The sequence below is a fragment of the Canis aureus genome, chromosome 5 (assembly GCF_053574225.1).
Source record: "Canis aureus isolate CA01 chromosome 5, VMU_Caureus_v.1.0, whole genome shotgun sequence".
Lineage (NCBI taxonomy): Eukaryota > Metazoa > Chordata > Mammalia > Carnivora > Canidae > Canis > Canis aureus.
This window is the reverse complement of record NC_135615.1, coordinates 69,036,724-69,064,147: the sequence shown is the minus strand read 5'-3', so window position 1 is coordinate 69,064,147 and position 27,424 is coordinate 69,036,724. Positions and strand designations below refer to the sequence as shown.

Genomic DNA, 27,424 nt, shown 5'->3' with positions numbered 1-27,424 from the left:
ACGATGCTGACCGTTGACTTCTATCAAGCTCCTTCCATGAGCCCTGTTAGGAGTAAATTCAGTTTTGCATTTTACATTCTTTTTTCCTGTTCTTAGAATGCAGAGCGCTGAATGGAAACAATTAGCCCTGTGAATAGAGGGGTCAATGGAAACACAACTCTCTATCCAGGGACAGGGAAGAGGGGGAGCCATGAGCAGGAAGGCATGGGATCAGTGGATGAGTGTTCAACTGTGTTGTCGGCGTGGCAGAACCAGAAGCTCCTGCCACATGGCATGTGGGAATTCCCACATGCCTCCCACGGTGGGGTCGGGAGGTGAGAGGTGGAGGGAGGTGTAGGAAGTGTGTGCGAAGGGGAGGCTGGGGAAGGAAGAAGAATCTAATTAGACACAGATGGGCCACTCCTACTGGCTGTGGAATGTGGGTCACACTCAGGCGGCTCTAGCAAAAGGGGCAGAGCGGGCACAAAGCCAAGGTGTGGGCAGCAGCAGTTCTGAGTGCCACGGGAGCCTGGGGTGCTCAGGGTGATTGAGGAGGTCGGCAACAGGCAGAAACTGCAGCCAGGCCCGAAGGACAGGGGCGTGGAAGGTGGGGATGGGGGTGTGGAGGCAGATACCAGCACACAGGCCGGAGGGCTCAGGTCCAGACCCTTGGGCCCAGTGTGTGGCCACTTCCAGGCCTACCGATGCGCGGGGAGGCAGCCAAGTGGGCTCTCAGTGGCTCTGAGATTGGGCCCACCGAGCCGAGCCTGCGGTAGAGGAAGTCCGGAGAGCACCGGGAGCCAGCTCCTGGGCGTGGCCCCTCCCTGCTTTGACGCCCAGGGGACTGGGTGAGGGCAGGGTCCACCACTCATTGGGTGGGCTTGGGGGCTGGGTCTGCCGTGCATTGGGCAGTGCTGGCGGTGGAGGCGGGGCGAGGGGGTGGGCCCTGGAACGGGGTGCTGGGCCAGACCGCGGGGGTGCGGGGGACTGGGGTCGGTGTTCTTATGAGGCACAGGGTGTGTCCTGTTTCTTTTGTGTGTGTGTGTGTGTGTGTGTGTGTGTGTGTGTGTGTCCTGTTTCTTAAGAGGCTTTTACACCTCGAGGGGTGGACCTTGGGGTCCACCTCCAAGGTCTCCCATCTCATCAGAACAGGTTCTGTCTTCCAAAGCCTCCTTTCCACCCTTCCTGAGGCTAGCGCCGGCCAGAGGAACAGCCTTTCAGACCAGAGAGAGACCCAGAAGGGGGCATGGCAACACCTTTTCCCCCCACTGAGATGTCGGCCCTGGCTGGGGAAAGGCAATCTCCACCCATCCTGTATCCTTGGCAGAGATGCCAGGCTCCAGCGAAACAAAGCAGTCCCCCGGGGATCACTGTGTTACAGGTCAGAGCTCTTTCCTAGGTCCTGAAACACTGTTTTATAAAAACAAAAGCAGATATTGGGGCACCTCATCTGGTCTCCAGGTATTTTGTCCGTCCATGTAAGCCTGAGACCCTGAGGTCAGGGGCATGGGGGTGGAGACGTGGAACTGTGGAGGCCCCAGGAAAAGTCTTCTGGCCATCGTCAACCACACACCACATGGCCCAGGCAGCAGAGAAACCCCTAGGCCAGCACCATTGCCGGGCAGCGGGTGGCTGGTACCTCTCTGTTCCCAAGGACAGTGGCTCAGTGGTTGAGCATCTGCCTTTGGCTCAGGGTGTGATCCCAGGGTCTGGAGATCGAGTGCTGCAACCAGCTCCCTGCAAGGAGCCTGCTTCTCCCTCTGCCTATGTCTCTGCCTCTCTCTGTGCGTCTCTCGTGAATTAAAAAAAAAAAAAAAAAAAGAAAAGAAAGGAAAATATCCCAAGGACAATGGCTAAACCCTTCAGAAGCCTGATGGGTCAGGAGATACCACCAGCCGTTTCCTCTAGCCAGGCTCTTACAAAATCTGCTGCCTTGGGCTTCCCACCTATTTAGGCCCTCTGTGGCATCGGCATCGTGCTGGCATTTGAGAAACACATTCATATCCACTAGCTCCTGCGGAAACCGCAGCATCCCCAGGAGTGCAGATTACCATATCATTTGTCAGAAGAGGAAACTGAGGCTTCTCAGAGTTAAGTGGCCTACTCGAGCTGCCCCTTGGGGTAGAAGTACAGTTGGAATTCGAGCTAAGGTCTTTCCTTCCCCTTTCCTTTATGTGGCCCCAGAAAGCCTGCTCAGCAAGACTGAGGAACCACTGGATGAGTCATGAGCATAATAATAAACAGGTATCATGTACTAAGTTCCAGGATTATTATCACAAATAGATAATTTTATTTCATTCTTATACCTACCCTGGGAGATAAATCACATCTTCCCCATCCCTGTTTTAGAGGAGAAAATTGGCTCAGAGAGGGCAGTGATTTGCCCTGGGCCACATAGCCAGGCAATGAACACACTGGAAGCCAAAATGATTGGGTTCAGGGGAGCAGGAGGAGGAGCGAGCAGCCCAGGGGAGGCAGTGTCTCATGTCCTCTGAGCAGGAGCCACCTGGTCTAGGTGGGGAGGAAGTTTGTGCTGGGGAGCAGGAACAATCAGGCCAGGCCATTGGAGGAGGGTTTTCAATGTCAGATGAAGGGTGGGACAGAGGGTGGGTGGTGGTGGAGAGTGGAGGTTTCAAAGCAAAGGGGAATGACGAGTGCTAAATGGAGTTCTCAGGTGACCCAATAGGAAGCCTGAGCTGGAAGCTGCACAGCAGGAAACTGCTGGAATTCATGGGCTAGGTCCCTGGGGGCACCTGCCCCTCCCATCTGGACATAAAGGGCCCTGGTGCTGGCAGAGGAACTAGAGTGACTTCACAGGCCCTACAGACAAAGCAAGGGGCCTGGCTAACCAGGTCACTGTTCTCTGAACTCCCCAGGGACCACGGTCCTTGGCAGGATGCTCAGGGCACACACTACTGCTCCCTCAGCCCCTCTTCCACAGAATTTTCTCTGGGCCAGTGGTTCTTAACTGAGGCGATTCGCCTCCCCGGGGTCATCAGGGAATATCTGGGAACATTTTTGGTTGTCAAAACTGGGGAGGGGGGCATCTAGTTGGGAATGCTGCTGAACACCCTACCATGCACAGGACAGCCCCCTAAGACAAGGAATTATTCAGCTGCAAAGGTCAATAGTGCTGACAGCGGGAAATCCTGCCCTGAGGCAACCAGCAAGTTCCCACATCCGTGTGCTCATACAGAGGCTCAGAGGAGAAACTGACTTGTTCAAGGATGTGTGGCAAATTCATTAAAAAATATCGGCCGAGTACCTCCTTTTTGGCACTATTCTAGTGGCAGAGCTGAGACTAGGACTTACTCATTTCTTTACTTATCAACAAACATTTACTGTTGGGGCTGCTAAGGGTATACAGTGATGAATTAGACCCAGGCCCGACGTCTTAGAGCTCATGGTCTAGTGAGACACACAGCTACACAGATGTTGACAAAGCAGTGCAACCAGGAAAGCCCAGGACTACGTGAAGAAATCCAGGAAGGCTTCTCAGAGGAGGTGTTTATAAACTAAGATGGGAGGGGAGTAGGAGTTAGTCATCAAAGACTGAAGTTTGTGTAGAGGGTTCTGGGCAAAGGAAGCAGCATGTGTGAAAGTGGAGGAGGGAGAGTACAGCTCATTTAAGGTCTGAAGACGGTTCAGTGTGGCTGAGTATTATGGGGAGACGGGTAGAGAATGAGAGAATGGCAGTGCCCAGGTCTTACAGGGTCTTGCCTGTCAGCCCAAGGTGCCTGGAGTGCCTCTCTGAGCTGTGACAAGGATGCAGCAGGTGGCCGCTGAGACAGAGAAAGCTCCTGAGACCATCTGCCTGAGGGGCTTTCCTGAGTCGGCAGCTAGGGACGTGCTCCTTGCCTCCCTGGGTTATTCTGCTTCACCTACATGTTGCCCTCACCCTGCTGGGTCCCAGGGTGATGGTCCCTCCAAGTCTAGGAGTGCACAGAGGCTAGGAGTACCCCAAGAGGACAGCCCCGAGCCCCCCCCCCCGCCCCCGGCAAAATACTGCCCCTCCTGGAAACGAGGACACAGATCCAGATGGAAGAGTAAGAGTAAAAGAAGCAAAAAAAAAAAAAAAAAAAAAAAGAGTAAAAGAAGCTGTCCCTTCACTTCTGGGAAATTGGTAGTGATGTTCAGCGGCCTACGGGGAGCCCCATCTCCATCCAGCATTCACACCCTCAGTGATGTCTTCAGCCCCTCTCCATCCCTGCCTGGGAGGCCCAATCATGACATCCTGGGACCAGTCATGCTCCTGCACTCCGCACTGTCTTTGCCGCTGCAGTTCCCCACGCTAGGGACAGTCTGGAGGCCCCACCAGGCCCCACCCTTCCCCAAGTGGCAAAAGCCTCAGCCTTCAGTGCTTGGTTCAAACATCGGTCCGTTCAGTGCTTCCCCTGGCCACTCCCCTGCCCCATCCAGAGCCTCCTGCTTCCCCCTCGGGGCTTCCACAGCACTGTGGAAGTCCCTCGTCATAGCTTGTCCCGCTGGGCTCTCAGGATCTGTTTGTGCATCTGTTTCTCCTGACCCCTGAAAATCCCCTGAGGGACTTTCAATGTCTATAGATGGAAAGAAGGAATGCAGACATGGGGACAGAGCTCTGGCTGCTGTGTGACTATGGGAAATCAGTGAGTCTTTCTGAGCCTCAGTCTCCCATGCAGCTTTCCTGGGTTGATATGAGGCCAGAGAATGCCTGGTTGGCTTAGTAGGTACGGGCACAGGCTCTGGGGTCTGATAGGTCCGAGTGTAAATCCTGGCTGTACCACTGATAGGCTGTGATCAGGAACAGGACAAGTTCCTAACAGTTCTGCGCCTGTTTCCTCAACCGAAAAAATGAGGATAATAAGAGTGCCTACTTCTTAGGGAGACATCACCTTTATGTCCTTGTCTCACCTTAAAGGACATGGTGCCTTTGTAGGTTGTATGATTTCAGGTCCCAAGATCTACTCATGCCACTAGAAACCTGATTAGACCTTCTCTCTCTCTGCAAACCTCCTCTTGCCCATCCTCCTCTCAGCTGACGACCCTGCTTCCTATCTCACTGGGAAAGGGGAGGCCATCAGAAGAGAATTCTCAAGCTCCCACCCCTGCCCGTTTCTTCTCCCTCCTCTGGGTTCCCAGCAGAGGCAGCTGCAGACGCCACTGCTGGCTGTCCCCCAGCAGAGGCAGCTGCAGACGCCACTGCTGGCTGTCCCCCCACCCTCACCCCCGGCAACTCTCTCTGCCTTTCACCCTCAGTTTTGCCCTCCTTCCACTGGGCCTTTCCCATCACCTGCAGATAGGCTGTTACTTCTTCTACCTTTAATAGCCTCTGCCACATTCTCTTTCCCTCCCTTAAATAAAACACCTGTCTTAGAAATAGAAAGCACTGTCTCCACTCACTGTCTCCCATTCGTTCTTGGATGGCCCCCTCTCTGGCTTATACCCCTGTGACTTGGCCAAAGCTCCTGTCATCAAAGACCTCCATGGTGCTGGAGAACAGTCAGTTCTGGGCCCTTCCACCTGGCTCAGTGGCCATTGCTGCCATCAGCCACTCTCCCTACTTGGTTTCCAGGCCATACCGGGTTTCCCTCCCACTTCTCTAGCTGCTCCTTCCCAGTCCCCTTGGCTGGGTCTCCCTCCTGTCTCTACCTTCTGGGAGTGCCCCAGGGCTCTAAAGTTTAGAGTAGCCCTGTCTTTCTTCTCTTGCTTCCTAGGTGATCTAATCCTGACTCATTAAATACTATCCACGTGCTGACTCTGCCAGCCCTGACCCTTGTCCTGTATGGCACTTGTCATTCTGGCTGCCTTCTCGGCACCAGCACTTAGACATCTCATCGGTATTGCAGACCTCATGTGCTTACAGCTCTGTCCTTCTAGGCACCTCGGCTCAAATCATTGTAGCTTCCTTGTCTTCTTTCTCTCACACCTGAGATCCAATTCATTAGCAAATCCTGTTGGCTCTCCCTTCAAAGTTTACCCTAAATCTGATAACTTCTCTCTACCTCCACAGCCAGCACCCTGCTCTAAGCCACCATCGCTCACCTGGAGTATTGTGGTAACCTCCTAACCAGTGTCCCAGTCTCCACCTTTCATCCCCTTCAGTCTGTCCTTAACCCCGCAGCGAGAACGAGCCTTGAGGAACTTAAGTTTATGGCACTGCATGTCCCCCCAGACCATCCTATGGCTCCCATCTCACTCGGCATGAAATCCTAAAGTTCTCACACTGGTCTGTAGGCCCTCAGGGTCTGGTCACTGCTACCTCCCTAACCTCACCTCCACTCTCTTCCACTCTAGCCACACTGGCTTCCTCACCAATCCTTGAACATGCCAGGCTTTCTCCTGCCTCAGGGCCTTTACACTTGCTATCTCCACTGCCAGGAACACTCAGAAATCTGTATGGATCGCTCTCCTTCTTCCTCCAGGCATTTACTTCTATGCTTCCTTCTCAGTGAGGTCTTCTTATTGGGCCCTTTACCTGAAATCTCTATCCTACCTCAACATCCCCTAGCTCCCTTCCTCCTCTTTTATCCTTATCTAATGAACTATGAATTTTACTTATTTACTTTCATTTTTTCTCTCCCTATGATGTAAGATCATGAGGACAGGAATTTTGGCCTATTTTGCTCACTGCTATGTCTCTAATATCCAGAATAGTGTGTGGTGTGATATGTGTCGTATGTATAGGATGGATGAGTGAAGTGTCCAAAGTTTCAGTCTCTTCATCTGGAGAATGGATATCCTAATGGGACCTACCTTATGGCTGTGTGAGGATTCACTGAGTTGAGTGATTGTGTGGCTGCCCAGCACAAGGCCTGGAACACAGGAGCTACTAAGCAAGAAACTCATCTCATCTCTCTACCCTGCCCCATGCTGGGTTTAGAGAAGGCAGCTGAGCTGCGATGGACCCTTCTAGCTCCTGCCCATGATAATGCTTGCCTCTTCCTGGGGTGCTCTCAGTGACTGGCCGGAAGGGCCTTACCTGGGTGGATGTCCTGGAACAGGGACTTCCAGATGGTGTACTGCAGGGGGCCTGTGTACTTGGAGGTCGGGAAGTCTTCATAAGTCAAATTGGTCTCATGGATTTTCCCTTTAAGTCTGGAAAGAAAGGAGAGCAGGCTGCATTGGGGGCTAGATTTTGTTCCCAGCACTGGGGGCCTTATAGCCATGTTCAGGGCAGCTGACAAACGGCAAGGTCGTGTACGTAAAGTCTGACAGCCCCAGATTCAAGTGCCTACTTGTGTCACTTGCTACCTCTCTATAGCCTCAGTTTTTTCACCTTTAAAATGGATACTATGGGGCAGCCCCAGCGATTCAGCAGTTTAGCGCCACCTTCAGCCCAGGGTGTGATCCTGGAGACCCAGGATTGAGTCCCACATCAGGCTCCCTGCTGCATGGAGCCTGCTTCTCCCTCTGCCTCTGTCTCTGCCTGTCTCTCTCTTTCTCTCTCTCTCTCTCTCTCTCTGTGCCTCTCATGAATAAATAAATAAAATCTTTTTTTTTTAAATGGGTACTATGATAGCACCTGCTTTCTTGCCTTGTAAGGACTACATGGAGTAATGGACATAAAGTGCTCACCACAGTGCTGGGCTCATGGTCAACACCGAATACCTGATGTTAGCTATCAGCACTGATCATCAACAGACCAATAATAAGGGACACCTGGGTGGCTCAGCAGTTGAGCATCTGCCTTTGACTCAGAGCATGATCCTGGGTCGGCATCGAGTCCCACATCGAGCTCCCTGCATGGAACCTGCTTCTCCCTCTGTCTGTGTCTTTGCCTCTCTCTCTCTCTCTCTCTCTGTGTCTACCATGAATAAATAAATAGTCTTTTAAAAAAATAAACTTGTAAAAAAAAAGAAAGACCAATAATGGGTATTTTTATTAAAGGTGGTTATGGGACCAGAGAGACCTGCAGTTGAATCCTGGCTCCACCATATACTAGATGAGGGGCCTTGGCCAAGCGATCCAGCTTCTCTCTGCCTGTTCCTATGTGTGTGAAAGGGTTTGGCAGCTGGAACTATCTCCGAGGGAGTTAACAGGGGAGGCCTGTGTGTGCAGGGGGAGGCAGCTGGCTGGCAGCGGGCACTCACCGCTCGGACAGCGAGGCCACCCCGGCCAGGAAGGTGTGGCGGTCAGTTTCAGCCAGCCGCTCCTGCAGGATCTGGGCGCCCTCCTGCACCTTGCGCAGCTGCTGGCTGTACCGCTGGACCTTCTGCTCGATGTCGGTCAGCGTGCGAGCAGTGTCCGCCTCCAGCTCCTCCAGCATGGCCTTCTGCCGCTCCCGCAGCAGCCGGTGTAGCCGCTCGAACGCCTCACCGATGGTGGTCCGCAAGCCTTTGGTGGAAGACTGTGGGGACAGTCATCAGGGGTTATGCCCGGGGGAGTAGATGGGGTGACCCCTGGGAGAGAGGAGGAAACCGAGAGCCTTGAAGTGGTGAGAAGAAAGACCGGGGAAGGGTAGGCTCTGGCCCAGGAATGGCAACCTGGCAAAGCACGGTGGCATGGCAGGCTGGCGTAGGGGGGGCCGGGCCTGATTCCACGTGCCCCTTAGGAAACGAATGAAACGCTCTGGGTGACACACTGCGGCTTGAACTAGAGGAGTGGCAGAGGGACCGTGGCTTGAAAGACATTGGGGTGCAGGCTGGATGCAGGAGAGAAAAGTGTGAGGGTGAGGATGATGCCCAGCTTTCTGGCTTGGGGGTGGGGGGGACGCGGAAGCTGGGGGAGAGGTGGTAGGTGGGGAGAAGATGCTGAGTTCACTCTAGGATCCAGTGAGGTTTTTATTTGCAAAAAAAAAAAAAAAAATCACTCATAGGGCTCAAGTGAAGATGACAAGGAGATTGCAGATATCAGAGAGTTTTATAAACTGCAAAGTGCCAGGTAGACCTTGGTGGTCACTCGATCTGTCCAGCCACCCTTGTGACCTCCTCGCCAAGAAACCAGAGATGGAGCTTAAAACCATGATCACAGGAGGCAAGACTGGACTTGCCTAGTTCTCTGCTCCGCGGGAACCACCAGGCCCAGGAGGGGCCCGCGTGGTGAAGGCCACAGGCTTCGGTGCCCAACAGCTCTGGGTCTCTAGCGTTGGCAAGCTCAGTCCCCTGATGTCTCTGACCCTGTCTTCTTTTCTGTGAGGGAGTAACATGACCACATCACAGGGTCCTGGGGAAGATTAATTGGGGGCATGTTCACAAAATGCATGGCATTGTTTGGGGTGCAGAGAAAGAGCCTGATTATTAAAAGGGACCAATTCTAACAGGCACATCCTGGAAGTCTTCATTGAGAGGTGGCCTCTGAGCTGGGGCCCAGACTGGCAGGAAGTCCACTGGGGTTGCAGGGAGCAGCACGAGTCAGGACAGCACGGGGGTACGGGGGGTACGGAAGTGTGGCCAGGCTGCGGCAGCGTGCGGGACCTGCCTCTGCAATTTTACTTTGTGGGATTCTGGCTGGGAGTTCACGGAGTCAGAGACCCTGCTGTGTTCAGTGCCCAGGGCTCTGTGGGAGGCTTGACAAAGGCTCAATTAGGGCCAGTTCCCTCCTGTCGCGGCGGCAGGAAGAACTGCTGGCAGTGGGCCAGCCTCCCCGCGCATGCCCACCCAGAGCGCCAGGCAGACAAAGGGGGCGGAGGAGAGGCTGGGGCTGCACAGCCAGCCTGCCTGTGGCCTCCCCGAGCCCCTCCCTGAACCCTGAGGCTTCCGTGCAGGTCACAGGTGGAGAAGATGAGGCCTGCCTTCCCTGCCCCATCTGCCGCTGCCCCCTCAAAGGACCCTCAAATCCCACATCCACTCCTTCCAGCTCCTTCTCAACCTTCTATGGCAGTGTTTGGCACACTGGGCAGTCCCTACTAGCTGCAGGTTCTGGTTTGCCTCTCACCTCTGTGGCTGCTCCTTCCCAGCCAGCTCCTTCCCTTCTCATCTACATGTCCTCCTATATATTCCAGCCCCGCTGCATTGAGGATGCTGCTACGTCCTTATCTGTGGCCTAGCATGTCTTCTGAGCACCACATTCGTCTTTCCACCTGCCTCAACCACACATACTCCTGGGATCCCATAGGCCACCCAACTCTCTTGGTCCGCAAGTCAACTCTGTGTCTTTGGCAACCAAACTCACTGCCACAGTGACCCTTCTAATGTGCAAAGCAGATCAAAGCCAATGCTGTTTAGGAACATTTTTTGGCTCCTTGATAAGTAGTAAAACACTAAATCCCTTAGCCTGGCTTCAAAGTCCTCAATCTGATCCCAACTTACCTCTTCATTGCCATTCTGTTGCAATTCCACCTGTCTAGGATGGACCCCCTCCCAACAAAATCTTTATTCAACAGGCAAACTCCTACTTATCCTGCAAGACCCAGACTGAAAGCTACCTCCTCTGTGATAACCTCCCTAACTTTTCCAGGCAATTAAATAGTTAAGTGTCTCCAAAGCATTCTGTAAATATTCTTAATACACAGTCTTACATTTTATGTGGCTCCAGCTAGTGAACAAACCCCTGGGGGTAAGAATGACGTCTTTCCCAGGCTTGAATTTCCTGTGCCCATCCCAGGGCCTGGCACAGGGCTGGCAGTCAAAATCTGCTTGAGAGGTGAAGGAGGAAGAATCTTGACAAAAATTGCTCTGCAGAGGTGGGTGCAGACTCCATTTTCTTTTTAGGATGGGGGCCTAGTATCTCCAGGACAAAAGAGGAAGGACAAGAAGAGGGGGGAGAGGCAGGAAGGGGGCAGCTAAAAGTGGAATAACAGAGTGACAGCCATTCCAGGTGCCTCAAGTATGTCCCTGAAAAGTCTTCCCAATCTACCTGTCTTGCTGACCACACAGCCATAGATCTGGCTGAGGACATCCCAGCATGTGGCTGGAATATGCACTAGGTTCTGACAAAACTGGATAGTAAGCTCCCAATTAACCACATACTACTAGCTATGGGGCCGTAGGCTGGTTTCTCAACCTCCTTGTACCTCAGTTTCCTTGCCAATAGAGTGGAGATAAGATTCCTACCTCAAAAGGTGTCCCCCTCACACCACACACACACACACACTCATTTGTTCTACAACTATTTATTGTGTGGGAAGCACTGTGCTGGGTTCTGAGGAGTCCTGCTGTCACAGAGGTGACATTCTGTGGGGTTCAGTGAGACAATGAATGGGAAACACAATTACCAGCACAGAGAAAGGTTCAGCTCAATCGGTGTGCCCCATTTATTCTAGTTTTTTCTAGGGCAGAGCCACCCCCACCCCACCCCCCATCCCTTTTGTGCTGTGGCTGAGAAAGCGGCCCCTACCCCAGCCCACCACAGCCCTGGGAATACACTGGGGCTCCGAGGAACTGGGGCCGTTTCAGAAGAACACCCTGCCAAGAATGCGTCACTTGGTCAGCCCCGACCAAGGAAAACACTGGGACCAGGGAGGGAGTTCAGACAGGCCCTCAGGCCGGGCCATTGGAGGGGCAGGCGCTGCAGGAAAGCCGAGTCAGGCACCAGGTGAAATATGACCTCCAAAGCATCCATAGGCATTTCTTGTATAAACACCCCAGTCCAGACAGGAAGCAGGGCTGGGGGAACTGGAGGGGGAGGTGGCCCCACAGGACCCCCCAGAGGTAGACAGATGGACAGGAAAGCAGGGGAGGAAAAGGTCAGTGGAGAAAAACAATGGGGAGCGGAGAGGAGAGAACACTAGAGAAAAAACTAGACTATAATACTCCGCTCTCATTCACATAGTCTTCCATTTGCTTCTCTTCACCTGAGGGTTCAGAATCACCAGGAAAATGGGGAAACTGAGGCTGTGGAAGGCAAACAGGCTAGATAGAGTCCTTTGTTTCTCATCTATTACCTGCTGAGGGTCCTGCCTGCAGGCGCTCCAGAATGTTTTCCAAAGAAATGTTTGTCATGACCTCCCTGAGACCCCACACGGGTTGGTGGCCAAGCTGGGGCATAAAACTGGATCTCCAATGGCCTCTCCAGGCCTCAGGGTGACCCCCAGAGGTCCAGAGCATTCCTAAGGCTCTAGTTCAGCTGCTAGTGGCAGCTGCACCCCTGCTAGCTAGTGGGACCAGACTGAAATAATCATAGAGCTTAGCGGCTGGGCCTGGGTCCCCAAGTCTTGGTCCCAGAAAGGGCATCAATCAAAGCTCACCAGTTGGTGAGACATTTGTGTGTGTGTGGGGGGGGGAGGGGGGACTCAGAGGGAGGCCCTGGGATCTAGAACTTCAGGGCCAGAAGGAGCTTGGCAGAGTCTCTAGTGTACAAATGGGAAAGACTGGGGTTCCAGAAAAGTATGCAGTTTACCCAAAGTCACACAGAGAGTTAGTGGCTGGATCCGAATCCAGGGCCTCCCTCTCAGGTCAAGAAAAGGCCTTTCTGTAACGCCTGGGTGGCTCAGTGGTTGAGTGTCTGCCTTTGGCTCAGAGTGTGATCCCCAGGTCCTGGAATTCTGCCCTGCTTCAGGCTCCCTACAGAAAGCCTGCTTCTCCCTCTGCCTGTGTCTCTGCCTCTCTCTGTGTATCTCTCCTGAATAAATAAATAATATCTTAAAAAGAGAAAGAAAAGAAAAGAAAAAGCCTTTCTTTTCAAACCACTGCAGCCAGAGACTACAGGGTTTGGCACTACTTTACAGTAAGTCCATATCCTCACAGTTTAAGTTTAAGAGAGATACCAAGGCCGGGCCACAAGGGAACAGGCTCAGGGCTGGCTCCTCTGGTGACGGGCGAGTATGTTTAATAAGACCAGAGTTAAGAGAAACTAGGTACGTTCTCCCAGCCCTGCAGGACTGGTCCCTGGTCCCACCTCACTCAGAGCAGGACGGGGAAAAGGGTCCTACAGGTAAGGCCAGGCACCAGTCCGAGTCCCTCCCTCAGTCAAAGGATGACTGAGTCCGTCTCACTCACTTACACAAAGAAGATGTGGTCTTTGTATACAATGGAATATTCCTCAGCCATTAGAAACGACAAATACCCGCTATTTACTTCAATGTGGAGGGACCTGGAGGGCATTATGCTGAATGAAATAAGTCAATCGGAAAAGGACAAACATATGGTCTCATTCATTTGGGGAATATAAAAATTAGTGAAAGGGAATAAAGGGAAAGGAGAGAAAATGAGTGAAAATGTCAGTGAGGGTGACAAAACATGAGAGACACCTAACTCTGGGAAATGAACAAGGGGTAGTGGAAGGGGAGGTGGGGGGGGTGTTGGGGTGACTCGGTGACGGGCACTGAGGGGGGCACTTGGGAGGGATGAGCACTGGGTGTTATGCTATATGTTGACAAATTGAACTCCAATAAAAAAAATTAAAAAAACAAACCTTACATCAGGGTAAGCCCCGCCCTCGCATAATTGGCACCTCTAAGCCCCGCCCCTCCCAGCAGGCCCCGCCCACCGCGGGCCCCGCCCCGCGCCCAGGCCGCGCTCACCTTGGTCTCGGCCAACTGTCGCTTGAGCAGCTGCAGCGCCTCGGTGTGCTCCCGCTCGCTGTCCTGAAGGGCCTGAAGCTGTTCCTTCAGCTCCCTCTGGGAGGACACAAGGCCGGGATGGGGGCCGGGCCGGGCCGGGCCAGACCGCCGCGCTCCCGCGACCGGGCCCAACGCCGGGCTCCGCGCACGGTTCAGCCCCCCACGCCCCCAGGTACGGAGGCGGCTTGCTTCTGGAGTTTGCCACACCCTCCTCTCCAGCCATCCCAGGAGCCCGCGGGCTCCCTGTCTGCACCCGCCTCTCCAAACATTCCGCCCCAGCCTCATGTGCGGAGACTCCCGGCTTAGAATCCGCTCGTGGGTACCAAGGTACCCCTGTCCGCCGCCACGACTAAGCGTCCAGGGGGCTAGGCCTGTTCTCAGTCCTGTGCTCGCGCTGGGTCATTTAGTCCCCTCAACAGCACAGAGGAAGGCACTCTTACTGATGGAAAAATGGGTACAGAGAGGTCATGAAACTGGCTCAAAAGCTTGCAGCTAAGCGAGTATGGGTAAAATCATATTTGCGATTCAAGCAGTCTGGTTCTGGAGACCCCGATCTTGACGTCAGGTGACCTGCTTTCTACAGTGATGACACCCATAACAAACGGCGACAAAAATCCACTATACAACATAGGGGAACCTTAAAGCCACGATTAGTATTACTGATTTTTCCCTTTGCCTCAGGTTCCAGTAGAGCTTAGCATGACACTGCGAGTAATCTTGTTTTTACTTAAGAATTTGATATGGGCAGCCCCGGTGGCGCAGCAGTTTAGCGCTGCCTGCAGCCTGGGGTGTGATCCTGGGGACCCTGGATCCAGTCCCACATCCGGCTCCCTGCATGGAGCCTGCTTCTTCCTCTGCCTGTTCCTCTGCCCCGCTCTCTCTCTGTGTCTCTATGAATAAATAAATAAAATCTTTAAAAATAAAAAGAATTTGATATTATGTTCATCGTGGGGCTTTTTGCTTTACTATTGGTTTTTAAAAATTGCATTAAATATTATCCATCTCAATCACTGAGTTTGGGGGATGCCTGCTTCAATGCTGGTCCCACACCTGTCTTCACCGTCCATCTCCCCTGACTCCCACACAGCCAGGCAGCCTTCTTTCTGTTGCTCCATCACGGGCTTGTCTCAGCCTCATGATTTTGCCCTTGCTGTTTCCTTTGGCCAGTGCACTCCACTCGGATTTTCTCCTGGTGATTCCTTTATGTCATTAACATATCAGCTCAGATGCCATGTCCTCAGGAAGGTCTCCATGTACAGCATCATCCTCTACACCCTCTGTCCCACATCCTGTTTCAAGGTCTTTCTAGCACCTTCTGCTGTCTGAGATGCTCTTACTCGCCTGTCAGGTGCTTGTCTCATCCACAGCACTATGCCTATCATGAGGGCAGGAGTCTTGTTGGGCTTACTTGTGTTTAGAACAGTGCTCCACACACAGTAGGGCCTCAACGAATATTTGTCAAATGAATGAATGTGGTGTAGAGGTGGGTACCACCATGACAAGTCCAGCTCTCTGCATGTATGGGGCATTTGGCCCACTGTATCATAACTGGTTCTCCTGTCTGTCCCCAGGGCCTCCCCCTATGAGCCCGTGAGTTCAGTGGGGCAGGCCCTTACCATTTCCTGCTCCACAGCCCCTACAGCTATCAATGGCCTGGCAACAAGATGGGGCTCCAGGAAGTTTGCTTTGTGGATGAATGTCCATGGAAACAGCCTCTGAGCAGGACCTGGGTTTCCCCAGTCAGCCTAGGCTGCAAGAGATGCCACGGAGCTGCCCGACCTGTTCACCCTCACTTCCTTCCCTCCTACTCACTCAGCTCATCATAGCAGGGAGGGCCCTTGGAAAACATCTGGCCCAGCTAATTTTACAGAATAGGTAGCAACATGGGAAGATAATTATGATGACATGCTAAGGGAAACATGCAGAAATTATCTTTGCTTATTACTCTTTGGTCATGCAACAAATATTGAGCAACTACTATGTGCCAGACACTGTTGAGGCTCTGGTGACACAGCAGAGAGCAAGACAGACAGTCCACATCCATAAGGACCGTCCAGTGTGGCGGGGAAGACATACTGAGCAAGGAAAAGAACAAAATAACCAGGTGATTTTTGGATTCTAGTCTGTGCTCTAGAGAAAATAAAGCAGTGCAGGAGGGGCCCATGTGTGGCGAGAGTGGTCAGGGAAGGCTTCTTTTCTTTGAGCTGTCACCTGAGATGACACAGTGGCAGGATGGGGAGGAGCCAGCCTTGGAAACAGTTAGAAGGGACACTGGGAGCAGCTCATGCTGTGACAGCAGAGCTCCCACAGAAGGACGGCTGCAACTCTGCGAGCCGCCTCAGGCCACAAGGCAGCTGTAAAGATGGAAGTTGAAGCTGAAACCAGAGGGGTAAGAGGGGGGAGCCTGGGTCCCTGATGACTGTGGGACCCACAGCCACAGCACACAGTCAGCCACAGCATCACTGCTCAGTGGTGAGCTAGGGCGTTGGCCCTCCAAAAAAAACAAAAACAAAAACAAAAACAAACCCTGATTTATAGTGTTTGCCAATTTCTGTGGTGTAAATGCTTTCACTAAAGCCAATTTCAAGTGCTCAATGCGAGGTCACTGGACACAGACTGAGAAGACACTGGCACAGTCAGCTCACAGGAACCCGAGGAGGCTGGCTCCACCACTCACTGCGTGGGGGCCTTTCCTATAGGCATGTTGTACGGGAGACAGAAACACACACCATCTAATTGTGGCTGCTTAGCCAGGTGTCTGTTACTAACAGCCGAGAGTCATTCCTAACAGGTTCTTGGGCATCTGAGTCATTGGAGCAGACGAATCTCATTCACCTGACAGTACAGAATGAATGCTCCTCAGGCCCTTCCTGATGGCCTGCGTCTGTCCAGCTTGGGACATGGTGAACAGACATGCAGGTATCTGAGGGATGAGCTGAGTGTGACAATCCCCCTTCCCCTCCAATGTCCTCATGGGTCCACATAAGACTCAGCTCCCCAAGCAGCTCCTCCGAGTCTGAGAAAACTGCCCTGAAGGTAGAGTTCCTCTCATTTCTGAGGGCACCCAAGAGACTTGGACAAATTTCTCCCTGCTTCCAGGGGCGAGGAATGAGGGAGCAGACCTGCCTCTTTCTACCGGACCCTGGGAGCAACAGAGCCCTCCTTGCCCATTCCACAAACATGGGCAGAGGCCTCCTTGGCCCACGTGATCCTGTGTCAGCAACAGACAGAAGGATGTCAAGCCCCAACCCATGATGTCTCAGGAGGGGTGCTAATGAGTTAGTTGGGGTGGGGGGAGACAGGGACACATGCATTAACATGACAGAGAATGCCGGAATAGAGATAGGGGACACCAGGCTTGCTGCTCTTCCCATATTGCCATCTCAGTGAAGGCCACCCCACCCCTACTGCCATCCAAACAAGAAATCTGGGAGTCATCCTTGACACTGCCCATCCACCAATGCAATCAGTCATCAGGTTTGTCTTGGCAGCTACTGTCTCCTGTCCTCACCTTCCCCTGGTTCAGTTTTCACCTCTGCTTTTCTGAGCTATGACCCTAGGCTCCCCTCCGCCCTTGTACTCTTCAAGTGCCCCACAGAGCAGCTGGAATGACTGCTCCACCAGACACATCTGTGCGTTCTTCTTCCCCATTCCCCATGGCAGGAGTTCCATGGCATCTGGAAAGGTGAGCATGAAGCTTGAGCATGGCATTCAGGCCTTCACCACTGGCCCCAAACTTCTGCTCCAGCCTGGTCTCTTGGTCCAGACCTGCACTGTCCAAGACAGCAGCCATTAGCCATGTGCTTTTTCTACTAAAGTTAAAATGATTTGGAATTAAATAAAACTGAAACTCAGTTCCTCAGTGGCACCAAAGTGTTGGGTTACACATTTCAAGTGCACGTGAGCCACATGTGACTGGTGGCTCCTGTCTCACACAGCACAGATGTGGAACACCAGGAACCGTCTGGTTAAACCCTCCAGATTTCTGTAACAGGAAACTGAGGTCTACGAGAAGGGACTGACTGGCCTGTGGCCACACAGCTTGACAGAAGAGAACCAACCAGAAAATGGACCACCAGCAGAAGTGAGACAGGAACCAGGAAGCTCTAAGTGGTAGAGGGAGCTCAGAAGGGCAGTGGTGACGTTCAGCTTCACAGGTGCAGGTCACGTAATTCTCACAACAGCCTCATAAGGTGAGTGCCTTTGTCACCTCCATCTCACAGAGGGGGAAACAGAGGCTCAGAGAGGTCAGTCAGCTTCCCTGAGGTCACACACACTTTCCAAATCTGTAAAGTGCAGCTAATACCAGTGTTGGCTCTGTGGTTGTAAGGATCAGACAATTTAATTCACGACCTGACGTGATGCACAGGGTATATTCAGTCACTCTTAGGGTGCTGTCATTGTCATCATAATCATCCCAATTTCCTGTGAAATAGGGAGTCAGAACCAGCAGAGCTGCCAGGAGAGAGTGTATTTCTGACGGAAGGCCCGGGGAAGATGGATGGACAGGCAGCGTTCCTTCACGTCTCCTGGGTGGGGCCTGAGCATCCTGGGTGGAGAGACTAGTTGAGCAGGGGCACACCTGGTGTGTGCAGGAAGTGGGGGGCAGCTGGGGATGACAGGAGCCCGCTATGGCTGGGTGGGTGGAGTCACAAGCTGGGAAGGCTGGGGTGGAGGGGGAGGAGGCCTTGAAGGTCAGCTTGGGGGAGCTGGGCTCTGCAGGTCCCATCAGAGCAGGATGTCAGGAGGAGGAGGGTCAGGAGGGACCAACCATAGAGGGCAGAACCACAGCTCTGTACCCCTTCCTTTGGAGTGGGAACAGAGTCAGGGCTGGCGCAGACCTGAGTAGACAATTATGCAAATGTCAGCTGGGAGCCTCTGGGGCTCCCAGAGGTTTGGAGAGGCCAGGACTGGGGCAGCAGCTGGGGGGAGGACAGAGAGCCAGGGCTCATATGCTCCCAATGCCAGACCTCCCCTCCTGTGGGGCCACCCTCTCCCAGCCTAGAAAACAAAGTTGCTGCAGGAAGCCATTGCCTGAAGACTTCAGGGACCCCTTCTCACCCCTGTCACCAAGCAGGGCTGCTCGGAGGGGACAGCATGAACTCTGGCATCAGGGAAACCTGGGTTTGAATCCGGCTGTGTGACCCTGAGCAGATCACCTCTTCCCCTCTCAGGGCCCACCTCTGGGAGCCTTATCTGTAAAATGGGGATCAGAACCACCCATGGGGTCATGGTGGGACCCCACGAAAGGGCCAGCGTGCTGCCAGCATGCGCAGGTGCCTGAGCCCCCTCCCCTTCTTGCACTCCGGCACTGCTCTCCCTCCTGCTCTAACCTAAGGACGCCAGATACCTTAACATGGCAAACTGAACTTGCCCCCAGCTTTTTCCTCTCCTCATCCCTCTTCCATGCCCAGAACCCCTGATGCTCCTACTCCCCCCAACAGGCCTGAACTCCTGCATGTCCTCTCTCTCTCTGAGCCTCACCCCTCCAGGACCACCTGCAGCCTCTCGCAAGGCCTCCTGGCTGTTCCCCTCTTGCCCCCCCAGGCTCTCCCAGCCCTCCAACTGCCCGCTGCCCATCACATAGATCTGACTGGGCCCTGCTTGTCAGCTCAAACCTGTTCCTGGCTCCCCAGCATCTCTGGGAACAAATCCAAGCTCCCCAGGGTGGGGGTGGGAGACTGTTCAAGGCCCTTTCAGAGCCGGTGCAACTTCTCTTTCCCGTTCCTGCCTGGCCTCAGGCACCCTCCCCTCTGACCACAACTAACCACCAGCTCATCTCTATGCCTGTCCCTGGTCTGACCACCTGAGTGAGTTCCAGTTCCAGCAACACTTACTGCTTCCGGGGCAGCAGGCACAATTTCTGAGCCTCAGTTTCTTCATTGGTAAATGAGGACCCACCTCACAGGTTGGCCGTGAGGATTCAGTGAGAGAGCCAGCCAAAGCACTGGACCTGCCCCTGCACTCTGCACCCAGGTGATGGGGGCTGTGGATCGCATTTATTTCCTGTGTCCACGATGTCGTCTCTCTCTGATCTCAGCTCAACTGTTAGCCCCACGGAGCCTGGACAACTCCCAGTTACAGCCACAGGAGCCTGGGACATGACCTCGCAGCTTATGGCCCCTCCCCCCAAACCACAAAGCAGAGCCAGGGCTCCTTCAGCTCTCTCCTGAGCCTGGCACACAGCCTGGCCCTCAGCTGCCACAGCAGGAGTGCTGAGTGAAGAAATTATTGACTGAGTCCCTGAGTTCAAGATGGAACTCACCTCCAAATCCTCTATACCCACCCTGGCGTCCAAGCAGAGCTCAAGGTGCAGAAAGTAAATGATGCTGTGTCGTGGTCTCTGAGGCCCCCTCTGCCTTCAGATGTTCCCTGAGGCAGTTAGGATGTTGGTGAGGAAGGTGAGTTCTGAGCCAGACAGACTGGAGTCTGAGTGCCTGGCTCTGGCTCCCACTGGCATCCTCCCACACCCATTCCATCTGGGCAAGTTACGGAACCTCTCAGCCTCAATGTCTTCATCTATCAAATGGTGCTGGTGCTGGTGCTGGTCCCACACAAGGAATTGGGAAGGAAGAAGGATTTAATGCCCATCACAGCACCTAGCACACAACCAGTGCCCAATAAACTTTGGCTAGTGTTTTCCTTAGAGTTGTTTTTATTTCTGTTGTCATCGCCTACCAGATCCTTTGCTTTCTATGAAATAAACATCCCGAGGCCACCCAGGTTCAAGTCTCTACGCTGTGGCCTATGCTTAGCCAAGATGTCCTGGATGAACATTCCTGGAAGCCCACAGACACCTGTGAGGACAGAAGTCGAGATGCCAACAGGCAGCCCTGAGTTTGACTCACGGCCAGCCTCGCCTCCATGGAGGCTGCTGTTTGCACATAAATCGTGTCCTCTGCTGGGAAAAGTAACAGCAGAGTCTGCTTCCCTGGAACACAAACAACCTGGCTGCCTCCCTGTCCATGGCACCAAATAAAGTGGCTTCACATCTGTTATCTGTTTTTTGTTGTTGTTGCTGTTATCTGTTTGGATAGGCAGCAACTCTTTCTCTCTCTCTCTTTTACACATCAAGTGGCCAGTCTTGTTCTTACTTCTATTTCCCACATCAGGAAAGGGTGAGAGAAGGCAGTGCCCTCTACTCAGCTGAAAGAAGCTGGAGTCAGGATTTGAACCTGGTCCCCTAACCCTGCTCTTTCCCTATGTGGCTGTCACTACACCCAGCTCGTCAGGGGTCCCATCCGAAGCAGATCCAGCACCATCTCCCCTGGTAGGACAGAGGCCATGGGAGAGGCTCCAATGGTCACATGACACCTGGAGGAGGTGGCTGGGACTGAATGATCCCTTCTCTGGAAGCATGGAAGCTGAGATCTCAGGCCAGAGAGCCGGATGCATGCCTGACCGAGATGACATCCAGCCACCTGCCCTTGGTGCATCAGCTAGCAGACAGTGTCCTTAGCCTGACTCTGTGCTGAGTTCTTGAAATACAAAGACAGGCAGGAAGGGGTGGGCAGGGGCAGGGGACAGGACCACTACCTGGCCCTCAGAGGCAGCCAGGAGGCCGTGAGTGGCCCAGTCAGACTGGCTTCTCATCCTGTCTCTGCCATTTCCCAGCTGGGTGACCGAACTCGGCACTCAATTCCTCTGAGCCTGTTTCTTTATCTGGAAGAGGAGCAAATGACAGGACCCACTTGACAGGGTTTTATGAAGATTAAATGAGGCAATACAAGAAAAGTGCTTAGTCTAGTCCCAGGCAATGGGCCAGGGCCCAATAGGTATTGGCTGAGAAGTCCTAAACCCTTCTGAGATGGGGTCCCTTCTTCCCTTTGGCTCTGTGGTCCGTGGCTCAGCAGTAGAAAAAAAAAGGTAGGGTGGGGGAAAGCATGAACACACACACATACACACGCACGCACAAACTCACATGCTCTTCACACAATAAAAATTCTGAAGAATCACAAAGCAATTCTAACCATGTTTTCCTATGGGGTGAGATTATGGCAGAGACTTTAACTTTCAGGTTATAAAGCTCTGTTGATATTTAATTTTACAATCAGAAACAATAAAGAGACTTAAAAATTGTTGTGTGCTACTCAGTGCCAGGCACAGTATCAGGCACGTTTGATACAGCATCCCTAACCCTTAGAACGTCCTTCTCAAGGAGGTCATATTATTCCCACATTGTAGATGAGCAGGTTAAAGGTTGAGAGAAGTAAAGCGACCTGATCAGGGACACAAAGCTCATCAGTGATGATGCCAGGATCTGACCCCAGTATTGGAATCAAGTTCAAAGCAATTCTGCTTGGCAGGTCAGGGAAAGCTTCAAGGAAGAGGTGATATTTGAGCAGAGCCTGGAAAGCTGATTAGGGCTTCTCTAGGGCGAGGTTCTCAACCAGGGGTGATTTTGATCCCAGGGGACATTTGATGAATCCTGGAGACGTTTTTGGCTGTCACAGCTTGGTGGAGTTGGAGGGGTGGGAGGGTGGGAAGCCTACTGGCTAGTGCTAGTGGTTAGAGGCCAGGGATACTTTTAAACATTCTATAATGCACAGGATTGCCTTGCACACAAAGACTTATCTGGCCCCGAATGTCAGAACTGCATGGTATGATAACACACTAGACTGTCATTTACTGAGTGCATTACTAAGTTCTCGCAAATGTCATCTTGTTTAATCCATATCCATTGCTGTCAATGAGGGACTTGAAGCTCAGAGATGTTAAGTTTTCTAAGGCCACACTGCCAGAAAATGGTAGCACTGGGATTGAAGCTGCCCAATACAAAGCCAGAATTCTTAACCTTTCTGCTCTGCTACCTCCAGGATTTATAATAAATGTAAAATCTCCAACCACTAGGTTGGATATGAGGAGACTCCAGCTGAGCTCAGACGTGGCCTCCTCTGGCCTCAGGCCTTGGGCAAGGTCCCCTCCCTCCTCTGCCATTTCTGCATCTGTCAACTGAGGGTGGCACCAAAAGATCTCCAAGGCCCTGCCCGCTCTGAGTTTGTTATTCTCCAGGAGAGGGGCCCAAGCCCAGGCTCCAGGAGCCCTGGGGACAGAAGCACCGCTGGGAGGGGAGGGGGTATGTCGGGCAGACTCAGCCTCATTCCCAGTGCACAAATAGCTAATGAGCCCTGCTCTGTTGATTATGTTACCCCACAAGGAGAGAGAGGCAGGTGGGGTGGGGAGTGGCTTGAACCTCATCCAGGAGCTTACCTCTCCCGTGGGGAAGGCATGTCTCTCTGCCACCTTCTTGCCACGCCCAAAGAAGGCACCAAAGCAAGGCCTCCTTCTCAGGCAAGAGAGACAGGTCTGGGCATTTGCCCAGCTGGGCACGTGAGTTCTTACAGGTAGAAGAAGAAGGGATGGGAGTGCATGCTGACCCAGCCCCTACCATGTGCCAAGCATCTCAAACAGCAAGTTCACCTCAGGTCAGCCTCCTGAAGTCCTGGTAGGAAGGAATCCAGTTTACAGACCAGAGACTCAAGGCTTATGTGAAGGGACTTTCCGAGTCACACAGACAGTGCTGAAAGAAGGTTTGGAACCCAAGACTGTCTGACCACAGGACAATACAGTAGAAGTTAGGTAAGTGGCAGTCCTGTTCTCTTCACCGATGAGTAAAAGTGTTTCAGTAACATTTGGAGAAAATATATATTTAACTTCTCCTGCATTTCCCAGGACACAGAATGGATTGTAAAAAAAAACAAAACACAATCGCTCTGATGTCCTGGTTTGCAGACAGGGGAACCCAGGCTCAGTAGGCAGAGGCCTCTCTAGCTGGAAAGTCAGACAGGGAGAGGAGGGGCTAAGCGGCAGAGGAGGGATCTGGCTGGGGCAGGTGGAGCTTTCTAGTCTGGCTCTTTGTGGTAGTGTGGCTTTGGGGGACTCATATCACCTCTCTGGACCTTAGTCTCCACACCTATGTTGGGAAGAGGCTGGACAGATGGTTTCAGGGTCTCTTCAAGCCCTCACAACCTACACTCAGCCATGTCAGAGGTTCTCTCCTTCCTGTTTATGTGACTTCACAGATGGAGAGATAGGGATACCAGGACCCAGGACCAAAGGCTCTGGGGACAGAGGGCCAATGCCAGCCTGTGCGAGCTCCCAGAGCCCCTAACTCTTGCTCTCCAGCCTCAGAGCCAGAAAGGGAGGGAGTCAGTCACAGTTTGGTGATGAAAGGGGCAGCAAGGGAGAGATGATGAACATGGGGCCATTTCTAATCTGCTAAGTGCAGGTTGATTCGCAGAGACTCATGTACAAGGTGGGGAGGGTGGCGTGGAAACACCTCCTACAACATAGGGAAAAGTAGCAATTCAGATGCTTAAGCATCTCAAGAGCCAGGGAACTTACTACCTGCCAAGTTAGGCCACTGCATATTCAAAAAATGTCTGAGTGAAAAATCTTCTGCTTCCAAAGGCTTCCACAGTCTGGGCCAGCTCAGGCCAGAATTGATCATTCATTATTCAGACTTTACTGATGAGTATGGATGTGCCAGGCTTTGGGGCCATAGATATGATGAATTAGAGACTGTCTCTGCTCTTTGGGAACTGTGTGCTAGACTGGTATCCCAAGGCCAAAGACACAGGACTGGTGGATGGAAATAGTTTAGGTTGAGGAGAAGATTCTAGACTTCCAGGTTGAAATAAGCTTGGGTGCCATTTTAGTAAACACATTAAGTGGATTTCTTTGCTACAAGATTTCTCCAAACCTTTAATATGCAAAATGTACATGGAGAGTCCTCCAAGGGGGGTATAGAGAATACACTATATTTCCCCAATATAGCTGATCTGGGAACACTAGTTTTAAAAACAGCATACTTATTAACAGAGGATATTTGAGGGAAATGCAGCTCTAATGCCTTTTCTTCTTTTCTTCTTTCTTTTTCTTTTCTTTTCTTTTCTTTTCTTTTCTTTCTTTCTTTCTTTCTTTCTTTCTTTCTTTCTTTCTTTCTTTCTTTTCTTTCTTTCTTCTCTTTCTTTTCTCTTTTTTTGCCAGGGGAGCATGGGGAAGCCTTATACTGAGAGGACATTTGAGCTGGGCTTTGAGACTTGAATAGGAGTTGGTCAGTGAAGATGAGAAGGTTTAAGGGAGATCAATTATAGTGCCAGGCTGACTATGCTCAGGTTACCCTGCATATACTGTTTCATTTAGTCTTCAAAGGTCTTGATGTGAGTGACAGGGCCAAAGAGGTCATCAAAATCCTCTGGAGACTCCTAGAGATCCACCCCCTCCCTTTCTTGAATCACCTCATTGCAGGGCCTTATTCTCCTAATCTTGAGTCTTAAGTCCTATTCCCACTGTCAACCTGGCCTCTACTCTGGTTTAGACTCTAAATAGGTTTTACGGTACCAGGACTAGATCCCAGTTTTAACCCTTCACACACCCTGACCTAGCCCTTGGCCCAGTAACCTACCCTCTCAGCAGTTTGTGTGGCCATAACTTAGACTCTTTCTTAGAACTAGCCCTGACCTGCCCAGTGCAGTCCAGCCCTGGTGCTGCCCCCTAGGTCCTCATGCACACCTGACTGAGTGCTGCTCCATGGTGTCCCAAGCCTGCCCCTCAGGTACTCCGAACAGTCCTGGACCTATTCCCGGATGGCGGCCCCGCTCCCTGTCCAGCCCCGATAGTGCTCCTATTCCCATCTGTGTCTTTGTCCCCACTCTGTCCCATTCATTTGTGGGTCCTGTCTTCAGGTCCGGCCCCCTGATCCCAGACAGTAGTCCTGCCCTTGCCCAGCTCTAATTCGTCCTGGTCCCCAACTCTGCCCCAAGCCTCTGATCTCACTGGTCCCCCCCCACGCCACGGGTGACCCCTCCCCAACCAAGGACCCACCCCCACTTCTGGTTTGTCTCAGACCCGGGCGGGGACAGGCGGCCCGAGGCCCCGCCCCCAGCACCCCGCCCTCTCACCGCGGCCCCGCCCCGCCCCCGTCCCACACTAAATCTGATAGGGCCCTGACTGCGCCGGCGGCCCCGCCCCGTGACAGTTCCGACGCGGCCCCGCCCCGGCCCCGCCCCGGCCCCGCCCCGGCCCCGCCCCGGCCCCGCCCCGGCCCCGCCCCGCCCCCTGGCCGGCCCGGCCGCTCACCTGCAACTCCTCGAAGGCATCGTCGATGCCGGTGACCTGGTGCTGCTCGTGCAGCGCGGGCTCGTCGCAGAAGAAGCAGAGCAGCGCGCGGTCCGTGAGGCAGAAGAGCTTGACCTTGTCGTGCGCCTGGCAGGGTCGCGCGGCGCGGCGCGCGCTGAGGATGGCGTCCAGCGGGAAGGCGCTGTAGCGCTCCACGATGTTGGCCAGCTTGAGGCTGGGCGCGAGCGCGGGCTCGGCGAACGTGCGCCGGCACTCGGGGCAGTCGCGGGCGCCCTGCGCCTCCTGCCTCACCCAGTGCTCGGTGATGCAGCGGCGGCAGAAGTAGTGCTCACAGCCCAGGCTCACCGGGTCCTGGTAGATGCTCAGACAGATGGAGCAGAGCAGCTCGTCCTTGAGGCTGCACGCCATGGCGCTGGGGGCGGCGGAGAGGGGGCCCTGGGATGCAGGGGGGCGGCTGGGCGAGCGCGGCGCTGCCGGGGGCCGCACCGAGGGATGGGTGCGGGGAGCAGGCGAGGAGAGGCAGGAGTAGGAGCTGCAGAAGGAAGGGGGGCTGTCCGGGAGGGAAGGGGGGTACGCGAGGAAGAGGTGCAGGATAGATGGAGACTAGCCGGGATGCGAGCCCAGGAAGGTGGTCTCGAGGTGGTGGGTGACTCGGAGCGATGGGTGCTGGAGGGAGGGCGCCGTAGGTGTCTGAGGGAAGGGGCTCCTGGCAAGGAGGTTCTAGAGGAAGGGACAGCCTGAAGGGATGGGTTTTGGGATAAGAGGATCCAGGAGGGGGGCGGACGCCTTAGGGGGACTGAAATCCCGGGATGGGTGCAGTGGGGGGAGGGGGAGAAGCAGAGGATGGGGAATTCTGGGGAAGGGGGAAGCCAGGCGGAGCTGCGCCGCGGCTGTGCCTGGCAGAGGAGAGGAGGGGTGCGAGCGCGCTCAGCTGCCGGATCCCAGCCCCAAGACCCCGCCCGGCGCGGCCCCTTACCCCTGCCGGCTCAGCGGCCACTGCTCCGGTCCGAGCGCAGCCTCTCAACCCGGAACCAGCCGAGCGCGAGCTCCCGGCGGCAGTGACTCCCTCCCCGCCCCCGCGGGCCTGGCCCAGGCGACTCCGCCCCTACGGCGGGCGGGGGAGAGGAGAGGCGGGGCCAGGCCTCCAGCCCGCGGACCCCCTCTCCGCCCCCACCGTCCCCCCTACTCCCTGGGGACCGAAACCCAGCTGTTCTTTCAGGATCTGCACACGGAACAACATGCACGTCTCGCTTAGGGTCCCTGCGGCGGGTGAGGACAGCTAATTTAAGAGGATAACGAGTAAACAAGGAGCATCTTTCGAGATCATCGACTTGAAGAACTGGGGAAAATAATTTTTTATTAAAACAAGCAAGAATATGTCCTGTAATCTGTATAGAATACAACCTTTCCATACAGTGTAAAGAGAAATGCCCTGCTTGCTTAGAGCAAGTTCAAGATTTCCTTTTCACTTTCTTTTTTTTAAAAGATTTTATTTACTTATTCATAAGAGACACAGAGGCAGAGACATAGGCAGAGGGAGAAGCAGACTCCCTGGGGGAGCCCCATGCGGGACTCCATCCCGGGACCCCGGGATCACGCCCTGAGCCAAAGGCAGACGCTCAACCACCGAGCCATCCAGGATCCCTCCTCCTCACTTTCTTAAGGAGTGCTTAGTGGAGGGGGGGACGCGGTTAGGAAGCTCTGGACGGCTACTGTCTAACCAAAAGAGTAGCCTCCATTCAGGAAACATTTCCAGAGTGCTATATTTGTGTGTGTGTGTGTGTGTGTGTGTGTGTGTGTGGCGGTTGGGGAGGGTGGAGCAGGAGAGAAGGAGAGAGTAATAGGAGACCTTATCTTGTCTGCCAGATGGAGAGGGGATAAGGGATTTCTAGATAGAGGGGACAGCCGGTGCAAAAGCACAGAGGCGTGAAAGGGGAGGGCAATTTG

General features: G+C 53.5%; 1 protein-coding gene across 7 annotated transcripts in view; it reads right to left on the bottom strand.

Annotated features, from left to right (window-relative positions):
- TRIM62 (tripartite motif containing 62) overlaps positions 1–26,530 on the bottom strand; it is a 45,553-nt gene extending 19,023 nt beyond the window's left edge. For 6 of the 7 annotated variants that reach the window (XM_077898588.1, XM_077898592.1, XM_077898591.1 and 3 more), the window contains exons 1-4: positions 25,478–26,525; positions 13,358–13,453; positions 8,049–8,305; positions 6,938–7,053 (exon numbers count right to left, since the gene is read on the bottom strand). In XM_077898588.1, coding sequence (XP_077754714.1) covers positions 6,938–7,053; positions 8,049–8,305; positions 13,358–13,453; positions 25,478–25,885 — 877 coding nt within the window. In that variant the 5' untranslated portion in view covers positions 25,886–26,525. Of the gene's footprint in view, positions 1–6,937; positions 7,054–8,048; positions 8,306–13,357; positions 13,454–25,477 lie in introns of all 7 variants that reach the window. The other variant, XM_077898586.1, reaches the window with a different exon arrangement.
- Positions 26,531–27,424: the final 894 nt, after the last annotated feature.